Source organism: Halichoeres trimaculatus, unplaced genomic scaffold (genome assembly GCF_033239565.1).
Source record: "Halichoeres trimaculatus isolate MK-OKI-2021-1 unplaced genomic scaffold, fHalTri1.1 fHalTri1_scaffold_23, whole genome shotgun sequence".
Taxonomy (NCBI): Eukaryota; Metazoa; Chordata; class Actinopteri; order Labriformes; family Labridae; genus Halichoeres; species Halichoeres trimaculatus.
In genome coordinates this window covers 20361977-20386342 of record NW_027437201.1, presented here as the reverse complement: position 1 = coordinate 20386342, position 24366 = coordinate 20361977, and the positions used below count along the sequence as shown (strand labels likewise).

General features: G+C 40.7%; 3 protein-coding genes across 7 annotated transcripts in view; 2 read left to right on the top strand and 1 right to left on the bottom strand.

The window, feature by feature from the left end:
* The window catches only part of LOC141784776 (liprin-alpha-3-like), a 37879-nt gene extending 31179 nt beyond the window's left edge, over positions 1 to 6700 (top strand). The window contains exons 22-32 of one of the 4 annotated variants that reach the window (XM_074662640.1): positions 326 to 407; positions 619 to 819; positions 930 to 992; positions 1376 to 1402; positions 2818 to 2993; positions 3115 to 3212; positions 3299 to 3474; positions 3615 to 3683; positions 5155 to 5317; positions 5463 to 5531; positions 5639 to 6700. In XM_074662640.1, the coding sequence (XP_074518741.1) occupies positions 326 to 407; positions 619 to 819; positions 930 to 992; positions 1376 to 1402; positions 2818 to 2993; positions 3115 to 3212; positions 3299 to 3474; positions 3615 to 3683; positions 5155 to 5317; positions 5463 to 5515 (1108 nt within the window). In that variant the 3' untranslated portion in view covers positions 5516 to 5531; positions 5639 to 6700. The other 3 variants (XM_074662639.1, XM_074662641.1, XM_074662642.1) reach the window with 3 other exon arrangements.
* Positions 6701 to 10378: 3678 nt separating this feature from the next.
* fgf21 (fibroblast growth factor 21) lies at positions 10379 to 11887 on the top strand. Its single transcript, XM_074663725.1, has 4 exons — positions 10379 to 11043; positions 11144 to 11221; positions 11303 to 11406; positions 11493 to 11887. Exons 1-4 carry the CDS (start codon positions 10902 to 10904, stop codon positions 11781 to 11783), a joined length of 615 nt encoding a protein of 204 aa, XP_074519826.1. The 5' UTR covers positions 10379 to 10901; the 3' UTR covers positions 11784 to 11887.
* A 4591-nt stretch (positions 11888 to 16478) lies between these two features.
* Positions 16479 to 22216, bottom strand: LOC141784964 (potassium voltage-gated channel subfamily A member 7-like). 2 transcript variants are annotated; one of them, XM_074662978.1, is made up of 3 exons: positions 22130 to 22216; positions 21218 to 21973; positions 16479 to 17619 (listed from the first exon to the last, which is right to left on the bottom strand). In XM_074662978.1, exons 2-3 carry the CDS (start codon positions 21890 to 21892, stop codon positions 16714 to 16716), a joined length of 1581 nt encoding a protein of 526 aa, XP_074519079.1. In that variant the 5' UTR covers positions 21893 to 21973; positions 22130 to 22216; the 3' UTR covers positions 16479 to 16713. The 2 variants fall into 2 exon arrangements, with proteins under 2 accessions (XP_074519079.1, XP_074519080.1); XM_074662979.1 differs by lacking the exon at positions 22130 to 22216 and having other exon boundaries at positions 21218 to 22031.
* Positions 22217 to 24366: the final 2150 nt, after the last annotated feature.

The following is a 24366-nucleotide window of genomic DNA, read 5'->3' as shown; positions in this document are numbered from 1 at the left end:
TAAGTTTCTCATGTTTTATTTTTATTATAATTTCCAGAGTGTGTTTTTGTCAACACCATCAGATTTTCTGTGTGACATTGTTGCAACAAAATATTTTGTCAATAGCCGAATGATTATTTAAAACATCCTTAAATTTAGCTCCACATGGCAGAAACAATCTAGTTTCCATAAAGCCTCTCCATTAAGTCTGCCATCTCGGTCCCTTTCATCATCATATCAAAAAGGATTTTGTTACACGGTTCAAAAGTTGCTTTAAAGGTTGTGGTTGGGCATCATCTCAATAATCTAATCTGTCAAACTCGTCTTTCTCCTCTCTCCCTGCCAGACACGACCTGCTGGAGGAAGCCTGTCGTCAGGGTCTGCCTTTCGCTTCGTGGGACGGCCCGACTGTTGTCACGTGGCTGGAGGTATGGCCTCTTCAATCAGGGACTGGTTTCAGGTCAGGGTGTTGGTGTCACCGATGTGTTTACATCACATCCTCACCAGGATAAATCCAAACAGCTGGGGTTAATTTTAGCCTCGGGGTCGCGTTGGGACTCTCGCTGCTGAAAGTGACCCCTCACTTGATCAAGTGTGAAGTATCATCTTGATGCTTACATCCTCTTTCTGTTTATCCAGCTGTGGGTTGGGATGCCGGCGTGGTACGTCGCGGCGTGTCGTGCCAATGTGAAAAGTGGCGCCATCATGGCTAACCTGTCGGACACGGAGATCCAGAGAGAGATCGGCATCAGTAACCCTCTGCACCGGCTCAAGCTGCGCCTGGCCATCCAGGAAATGGTCTCCCTCACGAGTCCGTCTGCGCCGGCGAGCACTCGCTCTGTGAGGATCTGTTCAGAAAACACAGCAGCTAATAATCAATGACTCAGACAGCTGAGATATGAACAAATAAAGAAGTGGACTGAGCTTGTGTCTGTCTGCTGTCTTCACAGTCGACCAGTAACATCTGGATGACCCACGCAGAGATGGAGTCTCTCACTGCAGCAACCAAACCAGTAAGAACTTCACATTTACTCTGAACGTAAACAAACAATCTGAGGTTACTGGTTTCCTTTTGTTTATCACTAACTGTTTTTTTTTCAGTCTGGTGTTGATCGGCCTCTCCTCTCTGTCTCTGATCAGGCGTGTTTGGCTTCTCCTTGCCCTGACTCTCCCCTCAGAATCTGTTTTGATGTAGTGCTTTTTCCAACTAATTCTCACTCACTAACAAAACTTTTCCCCCTTCTGCCCTCCCCCTTCTCTTCTTTACACTTTGGTCCTGATTCTCTGTAACACACACGCAAACACACGCTCCTCCTGGTGATCTCTCCTCCTCCTCCTTGCAACTATCTGCTCCCTTTTTTTTCTCTCTGACTGCTCTTCCTGCCTCGACCACAAGGAGCAGAAGGAGTTCAGCTGGGACCAGGTGAGGTCAAGGAGAAAATTGGTTCATTATTATTCTATCGTATCAATGTTTGGAAAATGTTTTCAAGACGCTTTACAGAAAGATCCAGGCTACACTCCTTTTTATATTATTTACAAAGACTGGGCATCAAAATAAGGTCCAACCCATTTTTTTGGTTTCAGATTTACCTTAAGCCAGGGAAATTATCATTCTACTGGCGCTATCTTAGCTTAGCAGTCAGATAACAGTTTACCATAAAACTCTGATTTAGGATTTTCAGCTTGAAATTTTACTTAAAGGAGCTGAGAGGAATTTGAAACTGATTTTATGAGATTATTAGCACCAAGTTTACTGGTTACAGGTTATTTTAAATTGCTACTTCTTAGCTTCGAACGGGTACGGTTTGATTTATGGCACATCTCGGTCTCTATGACAACACCACATTGGCTGATGAAGTTTCGATTTCTTTATGATTTCTGTGATTAATTTTGTAGTGATGAAGGACACTGGAGCCTAACTGTCAGACAGAAAAAGGACAGAAGAGCAAAAGAAAGATAAACAGGAGAGAGATAGAGCATGTGCTAAAGGCTAATTAGCCTGTTTACTTGTTATCACGTTAGCTTCCAGTTGCTTAATGTCATGTTTGAAACCGTAGCGCTACGTAACTGTTCTGATAAATACCTTACCTCGGTGCGTTGTATCTGGTAAAAAGTTGTCTTGAAAAAGAAAATTTGTTTCGATCCGATCTTCACTTAATTTCAAAACAAACACACGCCTCACTAGAAGTAATTTGCGACAGTGTGCGGAAACTCCAGGCCAGAAGGTGGCGAGGGAGTGCAATCAAAACAGATCCTCCTCATAGCATCTTAAAGACACAAAAGAAATTAAATTTACTCTCTTAACATTCAACATGGTATAAATCTCTTAAGTACCAAGAACCATAGAGAAAACATGGTGCAAGCTTGATGCTAACGGTTAGCATACATTTGGTTTTACATCAGTGTGTCAACTTTCATCACAGAAACATATCACAGTTAGTCTTTGTTAACAGCACATAGCACAGGCTCATGGCTGACTTCAGCGTAACTATGGCAAGCTCAGGGTTCCAAACAACTTAAATGATTGCTGTAACCTCTTCAAGACACTAGATGGCCTACTTCAGTCAATGGCGTACATTTTTTTTTTTTTTAAATTACGTCCGAAGATATCCAGATCCAGTGACCAGATTCATTTATAAACTCAGTAAAATGTTGACACAGAAAACCTGTAAAGCTACTTTTTGTACAGAGAAAATTCACAGGAGGAATTGTTTAAGAATCGGATCAATAAGCAGAATCAATAAGGGCATTGGTATTAATAAAATCCTGTCAATACTCATCACTACTATGAAGTGATCATTCTGTTTGTTTTGATCCATGATGTCCTCTGCCCTCCAGATCCTGGCCTATGGAGACATGAACCATGAGTGGGTGGGAAATGAGTGGCTCCCCAGTCTAGGTCTGCCACAGTACCGCTCCTACTTCATGGAGTCCCTGGTGGACGCCCGTATGCTGGACCACCTCACCAAGAAAGAACTGAGGGGCCAGCTGAAGATGGTGGACAGTTTCCACAGGTCTGAAACTAAGAGTCATCTCTTTGTCTGGACTCAAATCCACATTGATCTGGATGTGATCGCTTTAAGGTCTCAGACTAAGTGTCCAAGATGATCTTCATTTCACATCTCTAACCCACAGGGTGAGCCTCCACTACGGCATCATGTGCTTAAAGCGCTTAAACTACGACAGGAAGGAGCTGGAGCGGAGGAGGGATGAGAGCCAGCACCAGAACCAAGGTGAGGCCTCTTCACGGTCACAGATTAAACATTTCTTCATTCTTTAAACTCTAAACTGGACCCCCTCTTTGTGCCCCCCTCCTCAGACGTGATGGTCTGGTCCAATGAGCGGGTGATGTGCTGGGTCCAGTCTATAGGTCTGAAAGAATTCGCAGATAATCTATTAGAAAGTGGAGTTCACGGGTCTCTGCTGGCGCTGGACGACACCTTTGACTACACCGACTTAGCTCTCCTGCTCCAGATACCCAATCAGAACACACAGGTACCTTTCTCTAATCCACTCATTCAGCAATGTTCAGTTTCTGTGCAGCTGTGTAGCTTCTTTTATTTGTCATGTGATGTTTTCAATCCTCAGTTCAGCTCAGTGTTTTTGTATTTCTGATTGTGTTGTTGTTGTTTCAGGCGAGGCAGGTCCTGGAGAAGGAGTACAACGCGCTCATCTCCATGGGAACAGAGCGGAGGCCAGATGAGGTACAGTAAAGCAAACCTTTAACGAACGTAAAGACGATGAAAGACTGAAATAGTTTGATTGGTTAAATCCTTCAGGACAGATTATTTTACCTGACTCTTTTACTTGCCAATCCCTTTTTCCACTTTTTTCATTCTGTCCTTCGTCTTTCTTTCTTTTGCTCATCGTTCTTTATCTCCTTCTTCTTTCTTTGTGTTTCGCTTCTTGATTTTTTTCTCAGTCTTTTTTTTTTTAAATTCTTTGCCTTTTCCTCTGTTTATATTCTATCTTCCTTTTTTAATTCTGTTTTTATTGAAACTCTGTGTCATTATATCACTTTTCAATGCATCATTGATACAATTTTTCCAGGTTTTTTGTTTGTTTGTTTTTTATTTATTTATTTAATTATTTATTTTTTATGCAAACCATAACATGGATTTGATAAAATAACATTAGGATATTTAAAATGTAAGTCAAACATAAAAAAAACATCATGTCATTTTTTAGGGATGGGTACCTTTCATATTTAAAACTATCTGGTACAGATGCCTGGTACCTACTAACGGTACCAGTTTTTGGTACTTTTTTGTGTTTATGTGGTAAAAAAATATTGATTAATTTATAATAAAATACAAAAAATGTCCAACTTAGCATATTTATTAATTGATATATAACCTATATATAACAAAATTATCATTAAAAGAATGATATTATAATAGTTTTATCTAATTTTAAAAAAAAGGATGAGCGTTGGGATGGGTACCTTTCACATTTGAAATGATACAGTACAGATGCCCGGTACCTAGCAATCAGTACCAGTACTCAACGGTCCCAATTTTTGGTACTTTTTAGTGTTTATGTGGTGAATTTTTTTCTTTTTCAATTTAACGTGTTTATACTCCAGCGCATAACCTTGCAATGCTGTGTTCATGTCCACCATGGAAAATCGCCTACACTCCCACTCCCTCAGAGTCACAAGGATGCATTTGGGTACCTAAACATGGTACTTTTTGGTTTAACATGAATCGGTACCCTGTACTTTTGACAGATTTTGGTCAGTACCTATAAAAGTACCTAATTCGGTACCCATCCTTTGTCATTTCAAGTGAGTTCTGGGAATACTAATCTCAATGACTCAATAAATAAAACAAACAGAACCAAAAAAAAAAACCAATAGCATTTTTTTCTTGTCAATTTAGATCTTCCTTTTTTATTTTGTGTGTCTTTAATTTTTGTTCTCTCTTTTTTTAAATTTATATTTTATATGTTTTTGTATTTGCCTTTCATTTTTCTTGATAAATACCTGTCAGGTTTACATTTCTTTTTCTGCTCTTTTTAAGTTAAATGTCACATCATTTCAGACTGGAAATTTTAGCTGTGGTGTAAACAAACATCAGTTTCACTTTGGTCAAATATTGTTTACAATGGGATGATTTTTACTGGATGTCAGCTGTTGCTATTTTTGACCACGGGTTGTTTCAATTGCCTCTTCAGGACGGCACCAAAACATTTACACGGTCGCCGTCATGGAGGAAGATGTTCAGGGAGAAGGATCTGCGCGGGATGACTGCTGACTCTTCAGAAACGTTACCTGCCAACTTCCGTGCCTCCGCCATTGCCACCCCCTCCGTCACCCTGAGGAAAGTCCAGAGTGAGGGTGAGCAGATGTAGCTTATGGTCTTTTTTTGAGTCTCTTACTCACTACAGGGTGTTATTTTCTGTTTGAACAAAGTTACTGGGCTTTGATCTGTTTTTTCTTAAACATTAACGTAATCTCTCATTTCCTTTTTTCTCACCATCAGTAAACTCTGGCCCGAGAGGGGAGTCGGCGTCTGTGAGGACATATTCCTGCTAAAAGACAAGCACACCAGGTGAGACAGCCCCTCGCTGATGGTTGTGATCTGAAGCTAAAGATAGCCTGAGTGAACTCGGCTCAAAGCTGCTGTCGCTCTTTACGTGTTTCTGTTTTTCCTCATAGAAACCCTCCTCTTTCATCCTGATCCAAGGGGGAAAAAACAACAACACATTTTTCAAGACAATTAAAAAAAACAAACTGGTGATAAAAATCAAAAACGGACTCTAGAAGATGACCAACGACATTCGGGGCAGACGCCTCGAGGAATCAAAGACACTGCGTGAATGCTTTCTGAAAAGATGTTAAAATAACGAGTGAATGTCTGTTCGTCCATCTCTCTTCTCTCACGCCATCCTCCATCCATAGTTGTGGCATGATGCTGTTTGACTCTGTAGAAAGTGGCCTGTAGAAAGTGACCATCGTGAATACATCTTCTGTTCTTTGAGTGTGAGATGGCACTGTCGACACAATGAATTTATAGTTTTTTAAAAACGGAGAATGCATTCCTGTTCAGATCAAGAGAACAACACTCCCCGACACGCATCCATCCCTGCAGGCGATTCAGACTGACGAGAACATACTCTGCCTAGCAACAACAACGACAAAAAAAGAGAAAAAACATTTGGGTTTGGGGAGCGGGAGCTGGGGTAGAGGAGTGAAAGTGAACTCAAAGGGAAAGAAACGTATGTTCTTAAGCCATAACAGACATGAAATGCACAAATGTGAATAGGACGGACAATGAGACAATTAGCAAAGTGCTTTTATGACAAAATCCTGTTCAAACCGGATTAAAAAAAAAAGAGTTAAGCATTTGTGTTAATATGCATGCCAAATCAACCATGTTAGAGTGAACGTCATGATATCAATCATCCAACGATGTGGAAGCCTGGGGACTTTGTAAAATGTGTGTACTTTATCATTTTTTATGATAACTGCTATTGTATGTATGTATGTATGTACAGTATGTGTGTGTGTGGGTGTGTGTATTAAACTGTATGTTCATTTCATACTTAGTTTTAAGACTGACTGTAATTTCATTTTCAGGTTGAAAAAGGAAATATGTTTTAAATTATGGACATTTAAGATATGCTACTTGTATGTGTACATTTTGAGAAAAAAAATCAAATTGTGTTCTGATTTAAATTCCTATTATTGGAGAGTAGTGATGATAATTGAATATAATATGATAATAATGATGATGATACTGATTGTAAAAGCTGTAATTAAAAAAAAACATACCTGTAACAGGCTGCTGAAGGAGTTCTTTAACCCAGAGAGGGGAGAGGAGAGTGGCTACGGAGGCCCTGAAAGGCCAATTTATCAAACATTTTACCACGGATAATATATTTCACAAAAAAACTAGAATACAGATATTTTATGAAATGCATATAATTGAACACAAAACGTGAAAATATTTCACAAAAATATTTCAGAAAAATATTGTGCAAAATATTTCAAATTTTTCTTTTTTATGAGATGGTTTTGACTTTTGTCAACACATTTTCTGCTTATTTAGATCAAACAAATAGTAAAAAAAAAAACTAGCTCAAAAGGAGACTGAACACTTCACTGGTTGCAGATGTAATAATCATTAATTAACATTAATTTGACATTACTTTGACAAACATGTGCTTTGCCCTTCATTATAGATACAGCATAAAACATAAATATCTAAAAAGATTAATGGGCATAAGTTTTGTTTTTGGATCTTAATGTTGTGTAATTAGGTGTTTTTTTTTCAGTGCTTTTAAACAATCTTTGCAACACTGTGACTTAAAGATGCTATGAGGATCTGTTTTAATGTAACTGCAGCGCCACCTTCTGGCCCGGAGTCTCACACACACTGTCTTAAAGATGTGACTTTTAACCAGGCGTGTGTTTGATTTGGAACAAATTTTCTTTGTTCAAGTCAACTTTTTTTCTTTTCTTTTTTTTTTACCAGATACGCCACAAGGTAAGGTATTTATCACTACAGTTAGGTAGCGCTACAGTTTGAAACGTGACAACAAGCTAATGTTGTAGGTTTGTACCGTACGTCATTAGCCAGATATATGTAGTGCTATCGGCAGCCTGGTTCTATGGTGTATCTGTAAGCTAACGAGACAGCAAGCTAAGCGTCAGTTCGTACAGTAGTTTAGTAGCCGTCCATATGTAGTGCTATCGGCAGCTCGGTGCTCTGAGACATGTAACGTTAGTGAATCCTGATTATGTCCTGCCAGTTATCTACCAATCAGAGCTAACGTAACCTCACTCTTCATTTTATTGATAGACTCTCAAATTTGAACAGACCACTGCAAACAGTTTAGCCTTTTTAGCTTTTTGCTTGTGCTCTATCTCTCTCCTGTTTATCTTTCTCTTTGCTCTTCTGTCCTTTTTCTGTCTGACAGTTAGGCCCTAGTGTCCACCATCACTACAAAATTAATCACAGAAATCACTTTCAGCAGAGCAAAACACGGATCTCTTTTCTCACTTCTAAACTTAATAAGCTGGCATGGTGTTGTCAGAGACTTCGACTCAGGCGTAGCTTTGGAAATAACATCTGGAGTGCACAATCATGTAGAATAAATAAATCATCTTGATTGCACAAGATATTACTGTTGGGATCATGAGTTATCATTCTGAGAGCATAGAGAGACATCAGTGTCTGTTTTTCTCTAGCCACCCTGTAAAAGCCAATCACTCATCACAACCATGACAGGGATGGTTTTGGAGCACGATGGTGCCCTCTCCTGGCTGAATTGGTCTTTACAACCTAAATGCACATTAATTGATAACATAGTGTGTTTTGTTTGCTTTTGAAGATAAGAAATATCTCCACACTTCTCTTATTTAATGAAATGTTCTTTAAACCCAGACCTCCAACAGTGTAAAGGCTCAGTGATTATATCTGATTAGCTTTGTGCCATGGAATCTATCTATCGTTTTCCCAGACACTTAAAAGACTTGATAAAGGTCAAAACACGTCATTCCTTTTTCCTGTGAGACTCTGATCAACAGAGAAGCTTTAACGTGACCACTTCAGAGAACTAACAATGGCATAAAACAAGCGTTAATGCTCTCTGAAGAGGAAGTTTCTCATTCACCCTCCCCGTTTCTGACCACGTGTGTTTACCAGCTGACGTCGAGCCTCTTGTGAGCACACAGCTGCAGTCACATAAACACTCATCTTCTGCTTGGAAACCTGTTTCACCCACTCCTTCCCTCCGTCTGCTCACAGATACTCACACTTCAGAGAGATAAACACCATAAACCTTCACTCACCGTTGTTTGTTATAAATTATTCAGCAGATGACGTGGAGGAGATGTGTTTGTGCTGCATTCCTTTGCTGTGGTGAAATGTGTGTATTTTTAAAGCCGAGGTCTGGACGGAAAGTAGCCGCGACATGCGTGACAAAGCGTGATCAAAGCTATTTTAAGTGTGAGTCAATGTTCGGTATTTAATTGTGCTGTGGCCCTTGAGAAAGTACAAAATAAGGAAACAAGTGATGCAGTTTGGGAATTTAGAAACTCGACATCATCATCATTGTAATCCTGACACAAAAAGATGGTTCTGGTGTCAGGATTATTGTTTGAATAGTAAAAGTTGAACAATTTATGTATGTAAGCTATCTAGCACAAATATATCTTAAAGGTAGGGTCTGCAGGAGTTTTCCTTACCTGTCCGTGAAAATGTGAACCCACTATCTAGCCCAGCAACCACCTGTAGCATCACGTTTCTACGCGGGAGAGACTTGAGAGCCGTGCACCTGACTTAACATGTTAGTGCAAGCAAACCACAGGTGTTTGACACATACCTGGTTAGCAGAAAGCTAACTTGCGTCGCTCTTCGTCCCATGCTGCTCTTCAGGTTCCTGAAAGTGAGTGAAAGTCGAGTCCCTCGTTTAAGAAAGACCTTTATCTGTTTGGCATTTGGGTTGACTTTGGTTGTTTTTCTTCCTCCGCGCTGCATCCGCTATCGTAGCTGCTCTGGTTAGCTTCTTCCACTTGCTAATCAACACGTTAAGTAACTCCCACCCAGGGTGTGCTGGGATTGGCTGATGCAACCACACTTACTCTCTGCCTAGAAACGCCCTCAGACAACAAAAACATCAACATCCAGGCAGAGGAGGGGGGTTGAGGCAGACGCTGACACACATGTATACACTGCATATACACTTCACATATGTGAATCAATTTTTTCCAACCCCTATATTCATAGACTTGAAATTCATAGACCCAAATTTTGCTACCTAAAATCTCCTTTTTGGGCATTTTTGTAATCAGAAAATCTCTACTGTTATTCGTTTCAGTCTGTATTTAAAAAAAAAAATACACTGCAAAAACTGAACTCCTATCAAGTGTTTTGTCTTATTTCAGTAGAAAATGTCTTTTTAGACTTATTATGAGCCACATTAACCTGACCAGTCCAGAAAAGTGTCTTATTTAAAGTTATTCAAAGACAAAAAAAGAGGTCATTTTTCTGGTTTTGAGCAAATTTTCGAGCAAATTTTTCTCATTCCTGCAGATTTTTTTTTTGTTAATCTGTTACAAAAAATTCAGACTTCATTTTTGTCTTTAAATAACCCAAACAAGACATTTTCTGGACTGATAAGTTGAATGTGTCTTATATCAACAACAATATTTTTTTCAAGTGTAGAGGCCCAGAAGTGACGATTGAGCAAGATTAGTGCTGTAAATATTGACTTCCTTTTTTTTTTTTTTTTTTTTTTTTTTTATTGGAAAATTGTGCAGACTCTACCTTTAACAAACTTTTGTGTTCTTTTAAAGTTGTCATGTGAGAATAAGTAATTTTAAAATTATTTTCCCTTATTCTCATACATTTTAGTTGGAGACACTGAGAAGACACTGATTCTCTATAAGAGGGTCACCAGAATCAACAAACATTAAAGTTCCTTATAGCGCCTTTAAAGTACGAGTTTGGTTTTCTTACAGGTCTTATGGGGAGTCATTTTTACACAACTGGGTCAAAACATCTTGACTCCTTTCTGATAACAAACTTTGTAGGTGTAAAAAATAGAAACTGTCGGAAACATCACATCAGTATTTACCCATCCGTTTAAGTGCTCGTCGGCTCGGCTGGGTTTGATCCCACCTGACATTTTAGAAGTGGTTCTTACAGTAACAAGCCCGGAAGAAGTCCATACATAGAGTATAAACACAGGTCTTCCTCTCTACGTTAAATCACAGTTTAAATATGTAGAAACGTCTGACTCACATGTTACTCTCAGGGAGAGGGACCTCCTTCTCCAGAGCCCTTTAAAAGGACCCAAAACATGCTCCTGTTAAGACTTGACCAAACAGAAGAAGCTTGAGCTGCAAACTATTTATTCTACAGTATTATAAAGATATTTATTTTGTATTTATTCCTTTTTATCTTGTTTTGGAGATGTTTGTGGTTCTGTTTCCCTCTCATCTGTCTGTGTTCATATTCATCGTCTTGCTGCCGTGCTGTCTGTCGTTTTATCTCCCTGATTCAAACCCACTTTTAGACTTGAGTAATCAGGTCAGAGAAGTGCACCTCTACTCAGGTATTTATAACCCTCTTGTTGGGATCATTTCGTAATGTTGTTTTGATGTAAATAAGGAAGACGATTCTTAAAATTGCTGTTTTTATTCTCCTGGTTGCAGATAATCACAGAAGTGGGAGGTATCTGCAGATGACTGCTGATGGGAGAGTGACAGGAAGTGAAGCTCAGAGCCTGAACAGTGAGTATCTGACTCATTAATCAGTAACACACATGTAGGTTCAGGACTTAAGGTGAAAAACTCATCTTCTGACTTTTCCAGGTGTGCTGGAGCTTAAATCAGTCAAACCAGGAAGCATCGCCATCAAGGGAAGGTCGTCGTCTTTGTTCCTGTGTGTGGACAGCGAAGGCCGTTTAAGGGGGCAGGTACAGAGAGCTAAAAATACCAAACATCCTAAAGTCTGTGTCCTGAAAGCCCCTCGCTAAGCACTGACATGTGTTGTCACTTTCAGAGGCTCTACGTGGAGACTGACTGCTCTTTCAGAGAGCTGCTCCTGGCAGACGGATACACTCGCTTCCTCTCCTCACACCATGGAGTCCCGGTGTCTCTGGCATCCAAACACTCCCCAGACCAACACGCGGTCCCCTTCACTCGGTTCCTCCCGCTCAGGAATTCTTTGGCAGGCCCGAGTCCGTCTGAACCACCACCAAACAATGAGAGATATTTGAACGTGGACTCTGATGATCTTCTTGGAATGGGTCTAAACGCTTTGGGCAGTCCTCAGTTCTCCGTGGAACACTAAAGAACTGATCTGTCTCAGGTCAGTGGATGTGTACTATTAATACATTTCCACCGACCTGGTTCAACCTGCTGACTTGTTTCTTATCTGGATCCTCAACATGTTTCTGACAGCACTTTAAATTTTAAATTAATTATTGCTTATTTATTAACTTTTTGAGTTTATATGATTATTTAATGTCTAAAATATGTAAAAAGTGATAATTTACTTTTTTGTGTGTTGATTTCTGAAACTTATTTAAAATGATTTAAGTGACTTTAACAGTTTTTCTAAGTTTTTTGTGTCTGAAAATGAGTATTGTGTAATTTTGTGTTGTGTCTCTGTGAAATAAACATGCTGGGAATGTCACTTTGATTTGTCAGTCATTTTTCACTGAACCTGTTTATGGGAGCAGGGGCGCCCTCTAGTGGACAAAGCTCTACAAACCACTGGATAACTTGATGTCATTAAAACCATATCATTTTCGATCCAGTTTCTATTGTTTTCCTGGTTTTTGTTAAAACACCTGCTCTTTTAGACTACTTTAGACCTCTACCCTTTGTTTTGTCTAGTATCAGGGCCCACATCGAGAGCTTGACCTTGTGGGAAACTGCTCCTGTTTGATCCCCTTGAACATCTCAGTAAAAGGATAGAAATCAACCTGATTGTGCCATAAATAGTCCATCGCCTGATTAAAATCACTCTGTTTGGATATTTCTCCAATTTACCTCCTCAAGGATTGAATGTCTTTTAATGAGACTTTCTAAGAGTGGTCATCTTTATACACAACTGCCTTTTTATTATTGGCACATGCTATTTTTAGTTTTTGTATAAAAACAGACACCTCCTATTTTTTAATTTATTGTGTACAAACAGATTTATCAAATTCAAAACCGACATCAAACACATCGATACCAAAAAGTGTCAGTAGAGCGCGCTGTTGCGCCGCTGTAGAGCCAGGGAGGACTGTGCAGCTTGTTCTGCTCATGCGCAGCTGAGATTAAACGAACACATCAGAGCGAGATGCTAACCGTGTCCCTCGTCTTTCCTCGTCTCTCCTTGATCCACAGGTAAGCTAAAAACGTGTTTTTCCAGTACACATCGTGTTTGATAATTATTGTAGAGTTGTAGAAGAGAGTTTGTGACGTTTTGGTGTGTGTAGTGGCGGGAAAAGTGTTGTAGTAGCTGTGTGAGTGAGAAGACAGCGCTGAGACAAGCTAACGTCTGTTTCAGTAACTTTCTCTGGAAGCGTGTTCGCGCCATGACACCGCACGGGCTTTGTATGTGTTTGTGCATGCGTGTGTGAGTGTGTGTTGTAGTGGGTGTGAATATGTGAATGTTGACGTGTAATTTTGAAAAGATAGTATTTGGGTTTAGCTGTTGAGTTGTATGCGGGATTTTGTGTTTACTATTGAACATCTGGTTGTATTTATTTATGATTAAAGAGAGTTTTACATTGTTTAGTGTCTATTTTGTTTTGTTAATGTATTTATTTATGTTAATTATGTTTTCTTTATTTGTTTTTTGAGTCTTTTATAGTTAATATGGAGTATGGGGCGTTCTTTGAAGTTAAATTCAGACTAAATGAGAACAGCAACAATAATAATAATATATATGTGATGACATGATGTATATGATATATATGGTATTTTATACTATTTTTGCTCCTGTGTTTGTCTGGAGATCCCACATGTAACCATGGCTGCATTGTTTACATGTGGAATCAGCTGTTAGCAGCCTGTAGTATGTCAGTGCTAACTGGTGCAAGGCCTGATGTTTCCCACAAGGTGACGAGAAGGAGGTGAGGACGACGTGCTGGTTCTCAGGTGTGAGCTAAGAAGCGACGACATGGACCTGTCCTTCCATCCATCGTTATTGGGAACGTAAGATCTATCTCTGATAAGATGGGTAAGCTAGCCGTGCTAACCCAGCAACAGAGAGAATACCAGAAGGCAGAGTAGCATCATGCTATTCACAGACATGGCTAACGGAGCTAACACCAGACACCAACTCCACATTGGAGGAGCTTCACCTGCTGTGAGCAGACAGGATCCAGGAGACAGAGACTGAACAGACTGCTGAAGAAGCTCAGTCCTGGACCCTGTGGAGGTGGAGACTGGCTGACTGGACAATGATGGACAAGCTGTCAGCATCTATTTTCTTATGGAGCTTTTTGCACTTTCTATACACTTTAATACTTTAGTTTTCTTAATTGCTGCTGTGACTGCTCTTGAGTTTCCCCTCGTGGATAAATAAAGTATTTTCTTTTCCATTCTATTGTATTCTATACTTTAAAAAGCTCTGAAATATCACTGATTTAACATAAAACAGTTGTAATTAACTGGCGCAGCAGCTCAGGATGTTCCTTATTCACGAATTTAAGTTGTTCAGACAGAATTTTAAATCCCAAGAAACAAACTAGTCTAAAAGTCAGACTAGCTGACGACATATAGTCACAGAGTTTGTAGATTAACCCATTTGCTTTGCCTTTACTGACACCAAAAAGACTGATTCAGCTCACGCTGACGGAGCTGCTGCAGAGCACATACCTTCCATGGATCATCAGTGATGCAGTGGAAAGTCTCCTGTGCTCCAGTGAAATCGAGAGCAATGTTATAGGAAGCTTATAACAGATTAGTCACTGCACAGAAGGTCAGTCACAGCCGTGCTAACATGACACACAGATCAGACCTGGCTAACTTCAGGGACTGAATGTTTTGATATGAGACACAAAAGCACAGAGAGTCTCGGTGTGACAGAAACAGGCATAGATAACACCACTCCTTTAAGAAAATTAATAAAATATAATCTTTATTAAAAACACTGAGTGCAGAGTTAAATACAGCACTGATCATTAGCAATCCAAACTTCCCTCTGTAACACTCCATCAGCTAACAGAGTCGTATTACGGCGTGATAAAGGTCGCGTCAGTCGCTTCAGGTCACATAAGCCAAAACTACACAAATGTGAACTTTGTACACAAGTTTCACAAGAATGTAAAGAATGAGGGGTCGGTTTACGAGAGATCTGAGTCCGCCCAGAGGGACGGCACTATTTCTGCTACTGCTGGTGTTTGGTTTGGTTCTGATGAGACCTGACGTCTACACGGGCGATAATCTATCAGCTTCCACTTCAAACACAAGGTCACGGCGTGACGGTACTAAGACATCATAGTTTGGAGGCACAGAACAGACATTAAAACACCATGAACACCTCAAAGACAAAGTGACAGCATTAATAAATAACAGCTCATATTTAAATCATGACCCTGAGATTAAAAAAACTTAACTTTTCGCTTTATTTTAACTTTATCGTACAAAATCACCTTTCAGCAACATGTGACTGAAGAAAAGAAGGTGATGTGCTGCGGGGTTTGTGATTCTGCTCGGTTTCATAGTTTCTCTCCTCAGGACTTTCACACTTTCATCCTGCTTTTTCGATTCACTCTGTCACCTGAATCCAGGGGCGGGTTAACGCACAGGCTCACCTAGGCTGAAGCCCAGGGGCCCCACATGTGAAGGAGCCCTCTGATTGGTCAGACTATTTTTTGGGGAAATTTAAATGAGTTGACGTTTTAATCATCAGGTGCCCACATGGCCCTGTGTACACAGCCTGCTGGTGCTGTCGCCATAGCAACCAAGCTTGTTTATTATCAGTGACTTTGAGCTTGTTTTTCTGTAAAGTTCCTTGCAAATCTCATCAGTTGTGGGCTGTGGGTTTGATTTCTAAAGTGTAGTTGCTCATTTGAGCTTGATTTGTTGCCTGTATGATCCCCTAGAGCAAGGGTCTTCAACCTGTGGCTCTGGAGCCTCATGTGGCTCTTTGACTCCTTTGCAGTGGCTCTTTGTAGGTTCAAAAAAATATTAGAGAAATATTTTTATTTTTCTTACAGAGGGTATTGATGATTATCCTGTGGCTAACCTCAAGTTTTACAGCCCTGGTAAGAAACAAAAAGACAAATCTGGAAGAAAATACAGATTTTAATTCTGTGTGGATGGATACATTCAACTGCAAATTTTAAGATCTCAAGTTTTTGCAAATTTTCAAAATTTTAAATTTTTTTGAAATTTCTTTTGCAACTTTTTGAGATTGTTGCAAATGTATTTACTTAATTTTAATTAAATTATTGCATTTTTTTTATTGTTGCAAATTGTTGCTTTTTTCGCAAATTTATTAAAATATTATTTTTTTAATTTTGCATTTTTTTTAATTGAAAAAGGTTTTCTTGCAAATCTTTCCAAAATAATTTTAAAAAATGAAATTTCCAAAATTTGAAAAAAAAAATAAAAATTCAAGTGTTTTAATTTTCAAATCTTTTTGAACTTTTTGCAAATTTTTCTTTTCTTTTTTGAAATAATATTAATATATAAATAAAGCAAATTTATTAAAAATAAAAAATGAAAAAATCTTGTTTAATTTTATAAATTAAAAAAAATGTGTATAGAATTTACACTCTTTATTTACTTTATTGTGAAAATTAAGTAGATTTTGTGGCTCCAGAGTGTCATTAATCAAGGTGGCTTTGGGAGAAATGGCTCCAATGAAACTAAAGGTTCCAGACCCCTGCCCTAGAGAATCAATCATTATTATTTATAATTACCTTTGTCATTTCTATTTTATTAATTATTTTTAAACACAGAAAAATATCTAAATTTTTTATGTTGACTCTTTATTGTCAATCTGTTGCTATTTATGCATCATGATATGTATTTTCTTTTTATTAAGGTTAGAAATAAAATAAGTCATTCAGAGTTTTTATCCTGATATATGGTTTACTCAGTGAAGTAAGTCACCTGTTCGGCTTGTTTCCTCAGAGCTGGTCGCTTGTTTCTATCGTAAGATCTTGCGGCACCACCTGGAGTGGGACAGCCTGATCTTTATGGGGGCCCCACAGAAAGAACAGCCTTACCACCTTAATCTTTCTCTGTCCTCCTCTTTCATCAGATGTTTCTACCTACACCTGTGTGACCAGCGGCTCCCTCAGGTACATGTTTCCTCCTCTGAAGTCCGGGCTCTGCCCTGCACACAGTCCACCCAGCAGAGTCCCGTTCAGAGGGTTGCAGATCCCCTCGATCGCATAATAATCTCCTTCATGATCCTTCTCCCTGTCGTCTTCGCCCTCCCCCTCGGCCTCCTCCTCCCCACACTCGGCGTTCCCGATGTGTGTGTACTCGGTTTGATCTACACACTCCGTCTCGCGGTGGTAGAAGTAGCTAAAGTTGGACACGATGACGGGGACTGGCAGTGAGATGGTTAGCACGCCGGCAATGGCGCACATCGAACCCACTAGCTTACCCCACACCGTCTCTGGGTACATGTCGCCATAGCCCACTGTTGTCATGGTGACGACAGCCCACCAAAAGGCATGGGGTATGCTAATAAAGGCCGTGTTGGCGTGGTCGGCCTCGGCGAAGTAGATGGCGCTGGAGAAGAGGATGACGCCGATAAACAGGAAGAAGATCAGCAGGCCTAGCTCGCGCATGCTAGCCCTCAGAGTCTGACCCAGGATCTGGAGACCTTTGGAGTGCCGGGACAGTTTGAAGATCCTGAACACCCTCACCAGCCTGATGACTCTGATGATGGCTAACGACGTGGCCGGCGAGGCGTCGTTGTCCTTCGCTAGCTCCGTTCCCAGAGTGACGAAATACGGCAGGATGGCGCTGAAGTCGATGATGTTCATGACGTCTTTGAAGAAGTGCGTCTTACTGGGACAGCAGAGGAAGCGCATCACGAGCTCGAAGGAAAACCAGCAGATGCACATGCTCTCCACCAGGAAGAAGGGGTCATGGAAGGCGCTCTGCGGAGGAGGCATGGTCTCCGACACGTTCCTGGGCTGGGCGTGGTATTTGTAGAAGTATTCCTGGAGTAAAAGAGACAAAACAGGAAGAGGAGACTTAAAATTCTTCGGACCAAAAACATATGCTGTCATAAAGTCCTCAGGCGTATCGTCCACCTCCTCGCTGGCTCCCACATTAAACAACATCAGAAAAGCGTTCAGCGACATCTGCGGTTTTACGTTTCAATCCTAGCGGCCTGTCTCCTTTTCAGCCCACCTGTCTCCCCATCTTCCGTGTCAGTTAGTGTTACATTCAACATTCAAGCACCGGATACTGGCCGTTCAAGATATCTGACAAATAACATGAAGTTATTTAAAAACTCATGACGCGGCTTAAAAACGATCCGTGAAGTATGCGGTAACGACTGCTGTGCGAAGGGTATAAAGTTTCGTTGAAGTTTAAATAAACCTGGAGTGTTTCTTTGACTTTCAGTAGCAGGTCAGTGACAGTGTTTATTACTAAAGGTAGACATCTATGTGTTGATCCGCACCAAGGGCTCTCCTAAGACTAAATATAACCCCGTGAGATCTCTGAAGAGAAACATGAGAGCGTCTCGTTGCGCTGCTCCTCATCCATCTCCACCTTCCCCGCTATCCCATCTCTCCCAGCGGCCTCTGCAGCCGTGTAACGTTGCCAATGCGGTTCAGTGGGTCTGCTGCAGACTTGGACCAGAGTGAGTTACAGTAGTTTTCCTGGCAGCACCCCCTCCCCTCCCGTCCCCTGACCATGTGGTCCCAGGCCGAGCAAAGCAGTCTTGGAGGAATGTGTTAACATGACCCGACGTACACTCCTCATCCTGTCAGACCTTTTCGTCTCTGGTTCTCAGCCGCCTGAAGCTCCGGCTCACCTTAGTGTTTGTGTTTGGTCACTTCTGTGACCTTTTAATTACACACCTTATAGTCTGCGTACCCTGTGTTGTATTCAAAGCCCCAACCCTCTGCTCTGCGTACCCTTTAGCGCTTCCTGAATCTGAGTGTATCAAATTTAACAGCCGACTAAAATAATCACAGCATAAGCCTCCCTGAGCCGCTCTCACCCTCGCTCTGGGCTGAGTCCAGGCACATTGGCAAATACTCGTACCCATGTCGGTGTTTTTCCCTGTAACACACTGTAGTACTCACAAGTGTATGTTTACCTAAACACCTGCTTCTCGTCAGATCACGTTTCTGTTTGAGAAAGGCTGTCGAAAACATCCCATTCAAGTGCTGGAGCCCAGACGGTTCACGTGGAAAAACTGACAGATTTTATACCAAATTATAACCTTTCAAACCTCACTCATCAATCGTTAGATCTCATTGTCCGCTTATCTGTCGTATTCTTTAGTAAACTTTGTTTTATGACTGTTTGAGGTTGTGCAATAACCTCATGGTGTCGTTACCTCATCTCACTTCTCCCTCCTGTTTGTCCTGTGCCTCATGTGGTTGTTGACAATATGGGCCACACTGTTTACAAGTTTACTGTTGTTTCTTTGTATTGTTTTCAGTAGAAAATGTCTATTTGGACTTAATATGAGCTACATTTATCTGACCAGTCCAGAAAAATGTTGTTATTTAAAGACAAAATAAGCTCTGAAAAAACATAAGAGAAAAGTTTATTGTATTAAGACATTATTCTAGTTTCAAGCAAATTTTGCAGCAAATTTCACTTGTTCCATTGGCAGATTTTTTTAAAACTTTTTTTACTGGGCCGATAATCTGGCCGATATTTGGCATTTTGAGGCATATCGGCCTTTTTCTTTTTTTTTAATCTGACGGCCGATAAGAAACCAATTCAAAACCATGTTGTTTTTGCCCTGAAATTAATTCAACTGCATTACATGCCTGTAAAAGGCAGCACAAACTAGGGCTGAACGATTTTAGGAAAAGATTGAATTGCGATTTTTCTGGCAGATATTGCAATTCACGATTTTTTAATCATCAATAGTGATGATAAATAATCTGTTTTCATCAACTTCTGCTCTTAAACAAAGGCTTTGTGTTGTTGACCTGCTTACCAGCACTTTTAACATATAGATTGTCTACAAATTTGTAAAAAAACAGAATGTGTATAATACTTGACACAACAGATTCTGAGTCAGTCAGGAGCACTGCAAAAAATTGCTGCTTTGGCGATCTCAAAATTGCATTGTCTAAAATTGCAATTTCGATCTGAAAACGATAAATTGTTCAGCCCTAGCACAAACTCAACTTTGTCCAGTTTTGTTGCAGAAATTTTGTAAAATTTCATTTACTGTAGAAAACTTAAGCAATTCATTTTTTAAAGTTTTTATTTAAATTTATAAAACATGCTGCTAAGCCTGGGAGCTGTTTTTCTAAATATATGCCTAAAGGCATTTGAATGAAGTTAAGTGTTGGAGTTTGTATTGTTCAAAATTTTTACACCAATGTTTTCACTTTGACGGCAAATGAATATCGGCTTCAAATATCGGTATTGGTATTGGTATTGGTATCGGCCCCCAAAAATCCATATCGGTCTATCTCTTCTTGTTACAATTCTGTCATTTTGTCTTAAAAAAAACCTTGAACAAGACATTTTTCTGGACTGATCCGTTGAATGTGGCTCATATTAAGAATAATAAGACAATTTTTTCTTGAGTTAAAACAAAAACACTAAATAAGATTCCAGTTTTTGCAGTGTAATCACAAGTTTTTGGCATATCCTAGCTTCTTGTGAAGCTAGCCAAATGTGTGTAGCAGAAGTTGTCTCTAAACTCTCTCGGCAACATTTAACATTTCAGTAAACATGAAGTATTTTGTTTGTTAGAGCATGTGTTTACAGAAGGGCGGAGCCAGGGTTTCCGTTTTGCGTGGGCCTTAAATTACAAAAGTTTAAATGAATAAACAATGATATTCCTTTCTTCCGATGAGTGGTTTCGAAGCAGATTTAGTTGCTTTTTTACGTCTTTTGATGTTTTTTATGACGTTTTAGGGAGTCAGACAGATCCACCAGTGTTCGCTCTTCATGGTGATGACCAGAGAGCAGCGCTTTAACGCAACAATGGGTTACATTTTTTCATTTATTATAGGCTGTCAGAGCGGCAAAATCAACCACGGTGACATTAAAGATGAAAAAAGTTTCACTTTCTGCAACTCTACGATTGCTTTTGTTGTACAACACTTTTGTTCAGAAGAGAAACTTAAATTTCTGCAAATAAGTGCTTTAAGTTATTTGGCTGCAGGTGCTGCCATCTAGTGCCAGAAGAGTGCTTTTTTATGTTTCTCATCTAAAATAATGAGACAAACTCAGCTCATTTTATAAAGACAGAGCATCTAACAGGAACAAAAGAAACCCTAAGTAACAAAACTTCACAATTTCCCTTTTAAACTGATTAAAAAAGTAAAGAAAAAGAAAAAATAGAAATGTTTGAGGTGGGCCTGTTGGAAAGTAAGTGGGCCTGGGACCTCTGGGCCCCCCCCATAAAGCCGCCCCTGCTGTGCAGCAGGAGTCCCTCAGCATATCTGTTTTCAGATTTATAGAAGTGAAGTCATGAGTTATTTTAAACATCATATTTACCTTAGCACTACTCAAGTCGTGTAATTTAAGGTAGGAACAGCAGACACATGCCGCTCTCGGTGCACACACACACACACACACACACACACACAGTTTTGTTTGACCTACCTCTCGTGCTTCTTTCTCATGCCTGAAGTCGGGCAGCGTCTCCAGGCAGAAGATGAGGATGGACACAACAATGACCATCACACTGATGATGGCGATGATGCGAGCCCCTGACGATGACTCGGGATGCTCGAACAGCATCCACAGCCTCCTCTGGATCTCATTGGTTGGCAGCGGTCTCTCCTCCTCTTTGGGAAACCCTTCATCCTCTTTGAAGCGGTTCATGATTTCCTCTCCCAGCTCGTAAAAAAGGAGCTCGTCCATGAAGATGTCCAGAGGGATGTTGGCAGGCCTTCGAAGCCTCCCCCCTGATTGGTAGAAGTACAGAATGGCGTCAAAGCAGGCCCGATTGCGGTCCAGGAAGAGCTCGTTTCGGAGCGGGTCAAAGTACCGCGATCTCCTCCTGGGGTCACCCAGCAAGGAGTCGGGAAATTGAGCCAAAGTGCGAAGCTGAGTTTCATATCGCATCCCCGAGACGTTGATGGCCAGACGTTCACTCAACGCCCATCCGCTCCTCCACAGAGAGCCAGAGCGCCGGCTCTCCTTCTTCTTCTCCTTTATCTCTTTCACTCCTTTCTCCTCATTGTTCAGCTGGTTCTTCAGCTCTTTCTCTTTCTCTCCATCACTTTCTTTCTTGTTTTCTCCTCTCTCGTCATCCTGGGGGTCACTGCCGTCCATCCCTGATCGCTGGCGGGGTCAGAACATGTAACGAACCACTCTCCTGGGGGTTTGGAGAACAACTGGACCCAAAGAGTCTGTCTGAAGCCAGAGACAGAAGTGAGGTAGAATTGGACACACTTTAGCAGACACAGTTTACTCTAATTAAGTTAAAAGTTGCTATTTTAATGTTACCCTGATAAAGAAATGTCAGAAACGATTATGTTAGAACAAAGCTTGTTAGCTGACTTCACTTACTTTACGTTAAACAGCTGCTGACAGAGGCTAATGACCAAATGAGAAGTCACATTGTCGGTCTCCTGTGCCCCAACACGTTGTCTGTCATCCTCTCTGTCATCATATCTGTCTGTCACATTAATAAAGTTCCTGTTCGGCCTCTTTCGTCCACTTCCAGTCCAGCTAAACTCTCCGTCCAGGTCGCACACTTCCAGTTGTTTGCTCAGGGAACATCCTCGATCTTGTCCGGTTCCCTCGCTGCCTCACGTTGTCTGTCTTCAACATTTTTTGGGAATGCTGTCCTGTTGAAATTCAATCTCTGTCAGAGCCCTCCAACCCCTCCCTGTCCTTTCCCTCCATTTCAGCTATGGGGCAAGACAACCTTCAACCTTCCTATCAAATGTCACCTCTGCCTGGCACCTCATGCACGGTGTAACCATCTCCAACAAGTGTGCTGCTCTGACTGACAGAGGTCCTTCGCTCTCCACCAGCGCAAAGCATTTCATCTAACACATGCGGTTATCAAGAACGACCAACGGTGTGAATTATTTCACTAGAGGTTAGAAGGTGCACAAATGTTACTTACTGCTTCATTATGTTATTTCATTATTGATTCGGCCTGTCATCAATCAATCAGTGCTTTTCAAACCAGAACTACCTCTCGTTTAAACCCCTTGACTTGTGCTTTTTTTAATGTGAGGGATATGAAATTTATTGAATTTTTAACCCTATAACCTTCCATTCAAGAAAAAAAGTTGTTTTTTATCTTTCTTTAAATTATTGGAACTCTGAGATCCCAAACAAAAATAAAACATAATAAAGTTTTACGTAATTTTCCGAAGATTTTAAAAAACTCTGGTTTCCTGGTTTTGTGTAGACGCCGGGAAACAGAGTTTTTGGTTCTCCAACATTACAGCAGAATGACAGGGGCTCATACTGATTGACGAGTATGGATTTGGGATGCTTTAAGCCACACGTATTGGCGGATATGTAGACAAAAAAAAAAGTAAGAGGAGATATTTGTTTTTGGAAATACCGAGCTATGTTTTTAATCAAACTGCAGTATTCCTGTGTTTAAGCCTTTAGCTCGTGCTCTATCTTTCTCCTGTTTATCTTTCTTCTGCTCCTCTGTCCTTTTCACACACTGCAGACTGTTGATTGGTTGAAACAGACAGCGGCTGCATTTCTCCTGGCTTATCTGAAAGAAGGTTTGATTGCTCTTGGTTTACTTTGTCGCGCTGCTTCGGTGTCACTCTACTATTTAACAGCTGTGGAAACGGGATTAGGCTCAACTGTACCAAACCGTGCCGAACTGTACTGAACCAAACCGGACTGCTTGGTGGAAATGCGGCTTTAGAGACTTGGGTGTGAATCAATCCAATCCTGCCTGACCCAATAGGGAATAGCCCATATTGGTGTTGATAATCTCATTTTAAAGATAAAATAAGATCATTTAAAAAATAACTAAGGCAGTGTCTCATATTTTATTATTGCTATTACAAATCATCTGACATAAAGGAGATTTTGTTTTGTTTAACTTCAGTAGAGCAGGCACTTCCCTGTTTCACCACCAGAGGGCGGTAATGCTCTGGCACAAAGGAGAAAAAACTGAAGCAGGCCTCTGCAGACATTTTTTTTTCGAGCTGCTTTCACTCAGGATAAATATACTGCTGGCAGGGCTGCTACTCCACACCTCTATCTGAACACACATCATGTGCTCTAACTCTGCCTCCAACCATCTGCTGAGCCTGTGTGTGTGTGAGCCTGCAGGGTAACAGGCCAAAGAACACGCACAGGTATGTTGGTTAGGTAGATCCATACAGGAATATTAAGCTTCTGTTGATTTTAGAGGTAACTCTTCCTGTGGATTGTGACGGCCGGTGTTGATCTCCGCAAAATGAGTCACTATGATAAAGCAGCCACTCCAAGTGACTCTAAATGATCCTGCTCCCATGCAGCTTTTGCAGCCATGAGATATCGTGACTCCCCAGAGACGGCACACATACCAGCAGATCTCCATTACCAGGTAGAGCAGTGTGAAACAGGCAGCAGGTATCCATCAGGAGGCTCAGGTGACTCATCAGACCACATCACTGCCTCTCACCAGGGTGTCCTTTCACCACTTTACCAATGTGTGTGCTTTCATCAGGGAGAGCAGATTTTTCATCAGAGCGTTTATGAGCTTTTAGGTCAATTTTCACCACCTCTGCAGGTAGAAAGTAACACAAGATAATTTCCTTCAAAATCCAGGAAATAAA

Coding starts and splice junctions, on each gene's coding strand:
- fgf21 (XM_074663725.1), top strand. CDS start 10,902: ATGTTTGTGGTTCTGTTTCCCTCTCATCTGTCTGTGTTCATATTCATC. Junction 11,044..11,143: donor AGAAGTGCACCTCTACTCAG/GTATTTATAACC, acceptor TCCTGGTTGCAG/ATAATCACAGAAGTGGGAGG. Junction 11,407..11,492: donor AAGGCCGTTTAAGGGGGCAG/GTACAGAGAGCT, acceptor TGTCACTTTCAG/AGGCTCTACGTGGAGACTGA.
- LOC141784964 (XM_074662978.1), bottom strand. CDS start 21,892: ATGGACGGCAGTGACCCCCAGGATGACGAGAGAGGAGAAAACAAGAAA. Junction 17,620..21,217: donor ATGAGAAAGAAGCACGAGAG/GTAGGTCAAACA, acceptor CTTTTACTCCAG/GAATACTTCTACAAATACCA.